The 12,638-nt window shown below is 36.2% G+C and overlaps 1 protein-coding gene across 1 annotated transcript in view; it reads right to left on the reverse strand.

The window, feature by feature from the left end:
- atp9b (ATPase phospholipid transporting 9B) overlaps positions 1–12,638 on the reverse strand; it is a 320,223-nt gene that overhangs the window by 203,679 nt on the left and 103,906 nt on the right. The window contains exon 8 of the mRNA XM_028817197.2: positions 9,917–10,011. Coding sequence (XP_028673030.1) covers positions 9,917–10,011 — 95 coding nt within the window. The remainder of the gene's footprint in view (positions 1–9,916; positions 10,012–12,638) is intronic.

The following is a 12,638-nucleotide window of genomic DNA, read 5'->3' on the forward strand; positions in this document are numbered from 1 at the left end:
CATGATGAACAGCATAATGAGTAGCACTATCTATGTAATTACAGATGAACAAACTGACACGTCTGGTTACTGCACTGTATAAATAGAACAATTAACTGCTATGTAGAGTCAGATTTCGCCCTGTACGGCTAATAACAGATTAGTAGTATTTCTGCAATTGCATTGTTTCAAATAGTAAATAAGTAGCTGTCAGCTGCCGTGTGTTAAGTAGTATAAGCGCCGCCTAAAGCTCCACTGATATAGTTAAATGATGGCATGCTATAACGCCAGAAGTATGCACAAAAAGAAACTGTAAATTATGAAAGAGTGAGTAATGGACACATTTTGTAAGACAACCTCAATCAAGCGATCGATTTACAGCATATGCACAAATTCATTTTAGTTTGTTTGGATTAAAAAAAATAAGTTCGATTTTTGATATTCAAAATAATTACATATGAATGAAGTCTAACAGACTGATCAGAAACTTTCCAGAGTACAATTTTCTCAACTTTTAATAATGCAATATATAAATAGCATTCCTAGTTGGATGATCATTGCTTCTATATGTGGACTGGATCTATGAAAGATACTGACAGATATTTACAACAGTCAAATAAAAGAAAAAAAAAATCATTTTTTTTCTCTAGTTTAGATTCAAGATAAATGATACAGATTTAAAAAGTCTCTTTCCTTACCACATCTTTTGTTTCCATAAATGCATAATGGTTTCTGCTATGACCAGTGATCGTTACGCTGTTTAAGCAGTGATGCCTGAACTGGGATATTAACATTGATTGAGAATGTTGAAAAATAGAGAGAGGGTCACATTTCTAAGAGCTTTAGCAATTATGGCTTAAAACCACTTTCATAGAGAAACATTTGATGTTTGTCTCCTAATACTCGTTTAAAAGCTGGATCTTCTGATTAATGAAATGCAGCATTTCCAGTTTGTAGTAGAATGAAGTTAATTAAAGGTGACGGGCACTAAAATAGAGGAGGTTGAGAGCAGTGTCCATCTTGGAAACGTTACCTGACTTTAAATTCCAACGGGTAAGTTGCTCTTGTTTTCAATATTATCTTCAAACACAACGATATTTTTGTTCACAAATAAAGCAGCACAATAAACAGATAACGTAACGTCTTTCAAAATCAAATGTGTGTAACTGCAAATATTAGAGACCTAGAAAAAAAGGTTTTTTTAAAATATTGTTGAGGATCCACATTTCTGTTCTTAATAATTAATTTCACATACTGCAGTGAAAGATAACTTGTGAATCTTTTCAAAGAAAAGCAGGTTAATATGCATAATCCTTAATGGTGTTTTCCTATGGATTCATTTAAATTAGAATGTTCAATCTATGACAATGTGTTCACTCCACTCAGCCTCAAAGTTTGTCTTCTTCAGTCCCCATTTTGTAACAGTCATTTGGAAAAAATAATTCTAGCAGTGAAGTAATGATGAAGCAGGATTTCAGTTAAACTGAAATTCATGCCTTTTCAAGCATTTACAATCAAAAAATATACATTACATTAAAGTGCCAGAACCTCTCCTTGACCATTTACTTAGATTTATCCTTCACTGGAAACAATTTACACATTTTTCCTCTAAGGCCTTAACAAGATAAGAAGCAATTATCATTATACAAGTGGAAAGCACAAAACTTTAAGAGGTAGCCAACTCAGTGACTGACCAAAATGTAAAAAGGTATGTGTAGCATAAATTATATTATCATCATTTCTGCTGCCTCGTTGCTTTTCTCTATTTGTTGTTTTTTTTTTTTTTTTTTATTTGTAAGTAAAACACAAATTAAGTAGATGGCTAAGAGGCCTGAGCATGAAAATACCATTTATTTCCTCGTTCTATATATTGCTGAATAATACAATAGTAATGACTTTCACTTTGCTCTCTTTGACAGTCATAATTTCCAAATGGTCTCCTATGTCATCAATAAGGGGAAAAGAAAACACCTCTGTCAGGTCAAGGGCAACATTTGTTCATCTTACTAAAAGATCATTAAAATATGTCCTTCATCATAACATGAAGTTCATTGCAAATAAAATGGCTCTCGGCTCAATAAAACTAATTAAATGTAAATGGTATTGTTTACTGCTTTATGGATCTTTTAAAATAAATCAGCAAGCCTCCAATTATTGAAAATCACAATGACCTCACAGTCAGTAATAAATTCACCTGATCACATAAAACAGAGTAGAATGTCCTAGAAATGGCATGCAGCCAGATAAACACTGCCTTAGATATGACTGCGAAACCACAGGAAACCTAACCTGGGTGTTAACAGTCCTTGCAGTGTAGCTATCATTAAATGACTTGTTGAAATTTTAATTCTCTGATCACATTAAGTGGTTTGGGAAGACAACAAAATCTGAAGTGATCATCTTTGGTAGTGTCATCTCTTCTTTAAGAAAAGCACTGAAGGTCTGCAGGTTTATTTATTCTGGGTGTCACAGTGGATAAGGTTACAGTACTGTGAAGATGATGGGACTGACAGCTCATGTCAACACAAGATGCCCACAATCCATTACATCTGATAGATAGAGAAATCAAAGTGATGACTGACAGGTATGAATGGTATTATACTCCTGTATGTACTGTATGATTGAATTACTCAGTCAGGAGGTCCTTCCATAATCAAATTGTGGCATTTGACTTCAAGAAGTTGTGCAAGAGGTTAGCCCAGCTGACGCTGCATTATTTTGGATGCCGAGACCCTATGTATGGACAGATACAAAAAGGAATGAATAGTCGAATGACATAAATGAACACTCACATGTGTGCTGGTGTATACACATGCAAAGCAAGGTTACGCAGAACACACACAAAACAATCTGTTTTTATTTTATAAAGGGGGTGCATACGATTTGTTGACATGTCTGCTTTTCATAAACGCTCTTACAGAAAACCATATGTTTCAACATATAGTTCAGAGTGTTTACTATTCCATACAGCTGTGAACACAGTTTCTGAGGACCACACAGCTGTGGGGTATCAATCCAGCAGGTGGCATTCAAGAATATCTATAAAAATGACATGTGCATGATAGCAGAACATGAAATGATCCAAATGACTTTCATGTTCTATCACAGATAAAAAAGAAAACCAAACTCATTGCACAGCATGATACTAAATCATTAAGGTCAATGTAAGCCTTTGCCTCTAAATTGTCAAACAGCAGGTTCAATAGTTGAAAAGATGAACAAGTAAAATAATTTACACTCACATACCGTAATATACATCTCCATCACTCTATTTCCAAACTAAATACAGTACATACTGTGTAATGTAAGCAATACATTAACAATATGACACTCTTGCACTAATTCCGTACTACTCATTAAACTAAAATGCTACTACAAAGAGTTATGTTTCTGGGAAACATGCATAAAGCAATGAAACTGGAAATTTAAACTACATTTCTTAGGAATATTTCTCTGCTGGCTTTCAAAATATCTAAATGTAGCTGCAGCCTCATCATGTTGCTCTGTTCCCTATGGTGGCAGCAGAGGGCTTATGATGAGCAGTGACTCCATTCAAGACTATGAAAGCAGAGGCCTAGCGATTCCTGCTCAAATCACCAGCCGAGAAATCATTAAGATATTAGAACTGCTGCTTCAATGTCTGTGAAACAAACACTGCTTGGATTTCCAGCTAGAGCCTGAATTGGTGCTGCTTATGTATACCATAATATTAAAGTACCTCACGACAGTAAAGAAACAAAGTATATAAACACAGACTAAAATTCATGGTGCGTGCATTAAAAAACACAAACATAAAGTTGCAAATGAGCAAAACACGATAAAGGAGAACTGTATTGCATGGTAACCAGGACATTATTGTGCACATTCCCAAAAAACAATTTGTCATTCCACTGTGTCATAATAAATACTAAAAAAAATACATTTATTTAAGAATAACTAATAAATAATTAATGCCGCACTGTTTAAGATATCTACATTTGTTACATATAATCAATTCACATTTGTTTCTTTCGGCAAAGGGGTACCCGTTTAATCGCAAAACACAGATTAAGCTGGTATTATTAAAAATAACCTTTATCAAAGAAAAACAAAAGTGCTTTTGCTACTATAAACTATTTACGGTAACCTGAAATGCTATTTAAAATATAATTTCAATTCCGTCAGCCTAAATTAGAGAAATAAATGTGTAAACCATATAGCCAGCTGTCGCTTATAAAGTTCACAGCTGTATTTTGTTTCCTGTGTATGACGTTCATGTAAAAATATCATTCACTATTAGTAATGAGTGGTAAACAGCTATGAAGAAATATATATGTAGAAAATATGGCTTCATTGTACTGGCTAGATCTGCCTAACTGACTTGTAACATTGCCCGCTGTTATTTTGCAAAGGAACAGTGACTCTTCAAAGGATATTCTAGAAAACAAGTCTGACTAACTGAATTGTTCTCTTCAATACTTCAGAAGATGTGTCTGATTAAAATAATCTTATTCTTGCCCTTACCTTTTTTTAAAAAAAAAATTCTTGCTTTGATGTATTAAGGTGAAAAACTATACTATCAACTAATGCCCAAATGAGAAATTTTGCAACAAGAGAAGGAAATCGGCCATGCGTTTGCCTAACCCACTTATCCAGGGCAAGGTCTTAGAGAGAAGGAAATCATATTTCAGGTACTCTTAAACAACTGCTAAAATGATCAGCTCCAAGAAAACTGCAGGAAAGTGGGTTTCTCAAATTTCTACTTTACTGTCTCGATTTAAAAAAGTTTCAGCAATTCTGCAAAAAGTGATTGAATGTAAAGTCATTAATGTTTACTACACTTCCACAATTTTAGAAATCTTCAGATGTCTTCTTTGTGACTTGCTAAAACTGGAAACCATTTGTATATCTTCCTTAAGTAGGAATTTTTGGTCAAAGACAATTCATGATCTCTCTGATTAAGTTTAAAATACTTACAGCAAACTTAAAAAGCCCAATCATCCTCCTGGATGTGAATCTGCACATCTTCTCATACATTTGAAATGTGATACTGAACAGTTTCATATCTGGGGTATTTTGTTTTAAAAAAAAAAAACAACTCCTCTCTCTTCCATAAATGTATTCCATAAATCAGAATATGATTACATTACCTGAACAGTTTTCACAACACTAGCATAACAATCAATCAAAACCATATGGCACAATGGTGCTGTAAGATAATGGAAATGTCGCATGAGAGTTTAGTACAATTATTGCTGGTCAGTCAGTCATTGTCCAACCCGCTATATCCTAACACAGGGTCACGGGGGTCTGCTGGAGCCAATCCCACCCAACACAGGGTGCAAGGCAGGAACAAACCCCGGGCAGGGCTCCAGCCCACCACAGGACACGCACACACACACACCCAGGGGACAATTTAGGATCACCAATGCACCTAAACTGCATGTCTTTGGACTGTGGGAGGAAACCCACGCAGAAACGGGGAGAACATGCAAACTCCATGCAGGGAGGACCTGGGAAGCGAACCCAGGTCTCCTAACTGCGAGGCAGCAGCCCAACCACTGCGCCACCACGCCGCCTATTACTGCTGGTTAAACAAAATATTCCACTCAATAAGACCTATTAAGGTAAGACTAGGCATGCTGGTAATGTAGATGGCATTACCAACTAGACAAATAGTTGTGAATCACTCAGAGTTTGCCTAAGTCAAGGGTCTCAAACTCAGTTCTTGGAGGGCTGCTTGATTAGAGATTGCAAGAGATAGATTTCTTTTTTTGTCCCTAGGGAGAAGATTTGGATAATTACAGAAGCTTTTCAAATAAGTAAATACATAAATTAATAGATAAACATAGACACACACACTAGCCCAGGTGGAAATTTGTGTTTTTTTTACAGAAGCTCTTTAAATAAATACAAAAAAAAAAAAAGATACACACACATACATGCACACGCACTCACACACACTACAGTCTGTACACACACACACCAGAATGACTAAAAAGGAAGAAAATTTAAAAGGGAAAGAAAACTTCTGACTTGGCAGTCACAGTCCCAGTGAGGCCAATGGATTAATTAGAGGATAATCGTCGCTGTTAATGGAAAGTGGTCTTATTATTGTTCCCATTAATAAGTATCAGACATATTTCCCTTTGTGTATTTTACTTATGAGAAAAATCAACAAAAACTATTTTGTAAACTGGAATGCATTAGTTCCTCTCAATCACTCAACTTTCTTCTCTTGTTTTCAAAATTTATGATATTCAAACCATTTCTTTTGGATGAAGATGCAGAGGTGAAAATAAACCCGAGTCGGCTACTCCACAATTCTTTACTTTGTTATGTGTAGATCATTTTAGCTGGTTAAAAATTGGAGCAATTAAGGGACAATCATTTTTAGCAAGTGAATAAAAACAGAAGTAAAAATACAGAGGGTTGAGTAAAATGTCTGTACACTAAAACAAGACCTCTCACAATCTTAAGAGAGAAGCAAAACCACCAACAACTGAGATTGCAGACAAAGAAAAAAGGAAAGCCACTTAATTAAGCAAGAAGTTCCACTAACGGCTACAACCAGTTGGTTTTTAATTTAGAAATGAATAAAAACTTAAAGTTACTCCGCAATCTCTGGGAACTGTGTACATGCAGATTCTTCTTATAAATATTAACATTACTCACTGGTGCTGACATTTGCTGAGACTATACAATTAAAATGCACTATTTTTTGTTTGAATTCATTTGTTTTTGTATTAACTATAAACAACTTTATGAGCAAACTCAAAAAATGGAATTTGCATTTATTCGGCACATCCATAAATAATTTCAAATGTTACTGGATTGCAAAGGATACCTGCACATCTTGATCTAATCTGTACTTTTATTGCAAGCTCACAAGCTCAAGAAGAAAAAAAAAAAAAAGTAAGACCACCGCTGCCGCCCCCCCACCTTGCTTTAGCATCTCTGTTAGAGTATAGAAAGTTCAGAAAAATACTGCATGTTTGTTTAGAAAGACTATAAGTGATCAATGTTTTGTTGAGGTTGAATAATGAGGTTATTAGAAATAAACTTGATGCATTAGGATTAAAAGTTAAGACAGAGGTAAAGAATTTAGGGGTAACTATTGACTCTGACCTGAATTTTAAATCACATATTAATCAGATTACTAGGAAAGCATTTTTTCACTTAAGAAATATAACAAAAGTTAGACCTCTTATAACATTGCAAGATGCTGAGAAATTAGTTCACGCTTTCGTTTTCAGTCGGCTAGATTATTGTAATGCACTCCTCTCAGGACCACCCAAGAAAGACATCAATCGATTGCAATGAGTGCAGAATGCAGCTGCTAGAATCTTAACTAGGAAAAGAAAATCCGAGCACATCACCCCAGTTCTGATGTCACTACATTGGTTACCAGTGTCATTTAGAATTGACTTTAAAATACTGCTTATAGTTTACAAAGCCTTAAATCATCTCGCTCCACCCTATATTTCAGAATGTCTTTCACCTTACACTCCAAATCATAACCTTAGATCTTCAAATGAGTGTCTGCTTATTATTCCAAGAGCTAAACTTAAAAGAAGTGGTGAGGCGACTTTCTGCTGTTATGCACCTAAAATCTGGAATAGCTTACCTAAGTGAAAAAAAGCTTACTGATTGTGCATCTTGGGAACTGCACGTCTGACATTGTGGTCAGCAACACAGGAGTGCCACAGGGGACTGTACTTTCTCCGGTCCTGTTCAGCCTATATACATCGGGCTTCCAATACAACTCGGAGTCCTGCCATGTGCAAAAGTTTGCTGACGGCACTGCTATCGTGGGCTGCATCAGGAATGGGCTGGAGGAGGAGTATAGGGACCTAATCAAGGACTTTGTTAAATTCTGCAACTCAAACCACCTACAACTGAACACCAGCAAAACCAAGGACCTGGTGGTGGATTTTAGGAGGCCCAGACCCCTCATAGACCCCGTGATCATCAGAGGTGACTGTGTGCAGATGGTGCAGACCTATAAATATCTGGGAGTGCAGCTGGATGATAAATTAGACTGGACTGCCAATACTGATGCAAGAAAGGACAGAGCCGACTATACTTCCTTAGAAGGCTGGCGTCTTTCAACATCTGCAATAAGATGCTGCAGATGTTCTATCAGACGGTTGTGGCGAGCGCCCTCTTCTACGCGGTGGTGTGCTGGGGAGGCAGCATTAAGAAGAAAGACGCCTCACGCCTGGACAAACTGGTGAGGAAGGCAGGCTCTATTGTTGGCATGGAGCTGGACAGTTTGACATCTGTGGCAGAGTGATGGGCACTCAGCAGGCTCCTATCAATTATGGAGAATCAACTGCATCCACTAAATAGTATCATCTCCAGACAGAAGAGCAGCTTCAGCGACAGACTGCTGTCAATGTCCTGCTCCACTGACAGACTGAGGAGATCGTTCCTCCCCCAAACTATGCGACTCTTCAATTCCACCCGGGGGGTAAACATTGACATTTAACATTATACAAAGTTATTGTCTGTTTTTTACCTGCATTATTATCAATCTTTAATTTAATATTGTTTATTGTATTAGTATGCTGCTGCTGGAGTATGTGAATTTCCCCTTGGGATTAATAAAGTATCTATCTATCTATCTGTCTGTCTAGAAGTTCACCAGGTTAATACAGTGGAGCACTTTAAAAAACTGCTAAAAACTCATTATTTTACCATGGCTTTCTCATAGCTTTATTTTAGTTTAATCCTGATACTCTGCATATGCATTTAATTATCAATATCATTCCTGGTAGCTCCATAATCCGTACTAACCCCTACTTTCTCCTATGTTGTTCTTTTTCAGGTTTTCTGTGGTGGCGATCTGCGCCACCACCACCTGATCAAAGCACCGTGATGTCCCTACATTGATGGATTAAAGGCCAGAAGTCCACATGACCGTCATCATCAAGTTCTTCCATGAGAATCCTGAATACGATGAGGACTGATCAAGGTCATTGATGTTAGGTAGAATGCCTAGAGGGGGCTGGGTGGTCTCGTGGCCTCAGAACCCCTGCAGATTTTATTTTTTTTCTCCAGCCGTTTTTTTGTTTTTTCTGTCCTCCCTGGCCATCGGACCTTACTTTTACTCTATGTTAATCAGTGTTCCCTAATTCAATTTTCTTATTTATTTTGTCTTTTTTATCTTTCTTCATTATGTAAAGCACTTTGAGCTACATCATTTTGTATGAAAATGTGCTATAGAAATAAATGTTGTTGTTGAGATAGTAGTGGCTAACACTGCTGGAACTTAACATTTAAAGAAAAATAACAAAAGAAAACCATTACATTTTCTTTTTATATATATATATATATATATATATATATATATATATATATATATATATATATGGATGGATGGAAAGTTTCAAACATTGTAGCACTGCTTAATTTATGAAGAAAAATATATAAGCTCGGAGTTTCAAATGAAAGAAAACTTCCCTTTTAATTATGAGAGTTGTATACTATTGTTCACTCAGCTCAAAAAGTCATCCAGTTCTTTTCAAGTCTAAGTTTGAAGAACAGCTCTAGCTATTTAAAATTTTATAAAGCAGTGAAAAGATTATTTATTCCCCCTTCAGAGTGGCAAGATTATCTTGATGATCTATAGAAAACGGTCATACAACACTCTGTGACCGTTATGAAAATGGATGGATGATAGATGGATAGTCATACAACAATGTGAAAAAAAGACACAGGTTTGAGTCACAAATCAACCTATCACACATATGTGAAAAGAAACCAGAGAAATCAGTGAAAATCCACATAAAGACAAGCAGAATGTACAAACTCCATATAGAAATTTAAACCTTGGTCTTTGGTGCCTGAAAAAAAACACCAGAGGAGTTCAAAATTATAAAAACACACACAGTATAAGGAATATTTACATAAAAAATACAAGGTAACATACAGACTAACACTGAACACAACTTACCCCTAATGCAGGCAATCGCTGTGTACAACCTACAGCAATCTTAAGCTTCCAGTCAGTCTCGCCATCCAGCTGATCAGTACGAATGAAACATGAACCTAAAAAAAAAAAAGAATATTGTTATGTTCACATTCAGCCTATTCTCCATTTAATAATTGATACACAATAGCTGAATGTTCAAATAAACTATGCAACAGATAGTTTACCAGCAGAAATATATTAATATATAGCAGTGAGCAGTGAGTGGCAACCCCTAAAGGGAGCAGCCGAAAGAAGAAGTGAGCCCAAAGTTGGAGAACAGTGCTACCATATCACTTTGATTTCATGTCCTGTTATCGTTTACAACATTTTTTGTTTTCTTTATTTAAATAAATGTTTTCATTTTATATTCTTGCCCTTCAAAATGAACATCATCTCAAATTTCTTTAGATGCACTATAAAATTGTTTCCGTATTTGTACAAAGCAGAGACATTTTGCTTTAGATAACGGAATGTGTCAATAACAGGAACTAAGCCTGACCTTGTCATTTATTGTTAATCATCTTAGATACTAAAATTCGCTGCCTTGAAAGTGGTACTACAGCCTGAGAACATTATGCATATTTATTGCTTTGCATCTTTCCCCCATCATAACCTATCGTCTATGGGGGAGAAGTGAAAGCTTTAGATTCGTCAAAAATGTTGATCCCCGGTTTTCGACATTTTAGAGTCTCCTGATACCAAAAACATATCTCGATGATGGGTACGTGTCTGTCTATGTGTGTGTGTGTCACAGTTTCTTCAGGATAGTGTAGAGCTGAAATATCTGGACGCAAAAATAACAAACTCAAAACTTAAGCCTGTTGCAAGATGATGATGTGCTGTTTAACCCTAAAATCCTGAAATTCTGCAATTAATTATGAATTCTTCTCATTAATTGTTATCATAATGATGTATTTGATGATCAGAAAGATCAGCATCAGAGCAGGAAATAATTACTGAAATGTTACAGAATAGCTCGGGTAACGCTCTTTTTTTTTTTTTTTTTAAATGATGGCAAAGCATTACAGCTTTAAACAGTAATTATCTTTTTCTCTTTTTATCCATAACGGCTGCTTTTGATCCATTTTGGTCAGAAAGAAGTCCAGGGCAATCCCAGTCAAAGTCTTGAGGCAGAAGCCTACTTATGCTGAAAAGACCAGAATGTACAGTTTCATTTATTCATTCATTCATTTTGCTGGAGCCTAACCCAGCAAGCATTGGGCACAAAGGCAGGAACAATCTCTGGACAGGGCACCAGTTCACTGCTTTCAATATAATGGCATACACAACTACGAAAATGCAGTTCCCGCTTGCAAGACATTCAGCATTGCTGCCTATATACTACAATTAATTAGTCAGATCTTTCTGTGAGTTAAGGAATCTTATGAGGGAAAATTCTTTGACAAAAATACATCAGAGTAATACACATGTTTCATGTGCAAGGTAAGCTTTCGCCTCCTTATTGAACTCGTTTCTGTCAAATGGTTAATTAGGGTTAGCGTTTCAATAATTGGGTTAGCAATCAAACTAGCTTAGGCCTGCCCTACCAAAATGTTCATTAGACTAATTTTGCCATGATTTTCCAAATGAAACTGTCAGCATACATATTCTAAAAGGCACATTGTGCACAATTAAAAAGAAATTCCTGAAAGCCTTCAGATAAAGACGTTTCAACAACAGTACCAGCATGGAAAACAAAACTGAACCAATAACAACGTAAGTGCTAGCCTCACCTTTCCCAAAATGAGCCTCAATGGCCCATGAGTTTCTGAACAATGATCCAAACATATCATTTTTCAAATTTATTAGCCAAAATTCTCAAGCATGGTAATGGCAGTTTGAGAATGCCTTTCTGTATCAGGACCTACTGTAGATGTATTACCATATTGTAGGATCTGTGAATTCTGCTTAGTATCAGAGAGGATACTTCAAGAGGATGGCAGACCAACAGACCAAGATCTGAAGTTGAAATGCTGTTGGGTCATGCTGAAAGATGATGGTCCAAATTACAGAAAGCACTGTTGATGTTGGGGAAGATCAAGTTCTTATTAAAATGTTGTTCATGTGTGAAAAGTCACACATTTCAGAAAGTTAAGGCACATCTAAAAAGGAGTATTGGCCACAACTGCGCCACAATGCTATGTTAAGCTTATCTTATATATAAATGTCTACGCGTGGAAGTGTCTGTCTGTCCACCGAGAGGTGGAATTGGGGTAAAGGCTCCACCTCCGAGGATGACTGATTATAATTTTATATTGCATACCATTTCTTACTAGGAAGAGAGGAATACAACATAACTGATAACAATAAGTCAACTGCAGTTCCTCCTAATTCAAAATCCTATAAGAGTCATAAAAGTTAAAATAAATCCTAAGTAAATCAAATTAAGAATCCTGCCCTGAACTTAGCTACACAATCCATACAATAAAAGTAATCATTCTGAATGCACACTAAGTGGAGCAAGCACTGAAAAAGAAGAGGTACAACGTTTGAATGAACGCTGTCTGAGGTGTGTGGATATAAACTATTTAAAACCATATTTTTAGACTTTGCAGGCATACTGTAACACATTTTATACCCTTAAATAGCTGAATACCCCCCTCCACTAGCTTTGTCAAAGCAGTCTTGAACAGAATGCAAGATTGGGGGGGGGAGGGGGGAACTAACCTAACTCTCAAGGGTCGACTAATCGAAATATATTTAA

The sequence above is a fragment of the Erpetoichthys calabaricus genome, chromosome 13 (assembly GCF_900747795.2).
Source record: "Erpetoichthys calabaricus chromosome 13, fErpCal1.3, whole genome shotgun sequence".
Lineage (NCBI taxonomy): Eukaryota > Metazoa > Chordata > Cladistia > Polypteriformes > Polypteridae > Erpetoichthys > Erpetoichthys calabaricus.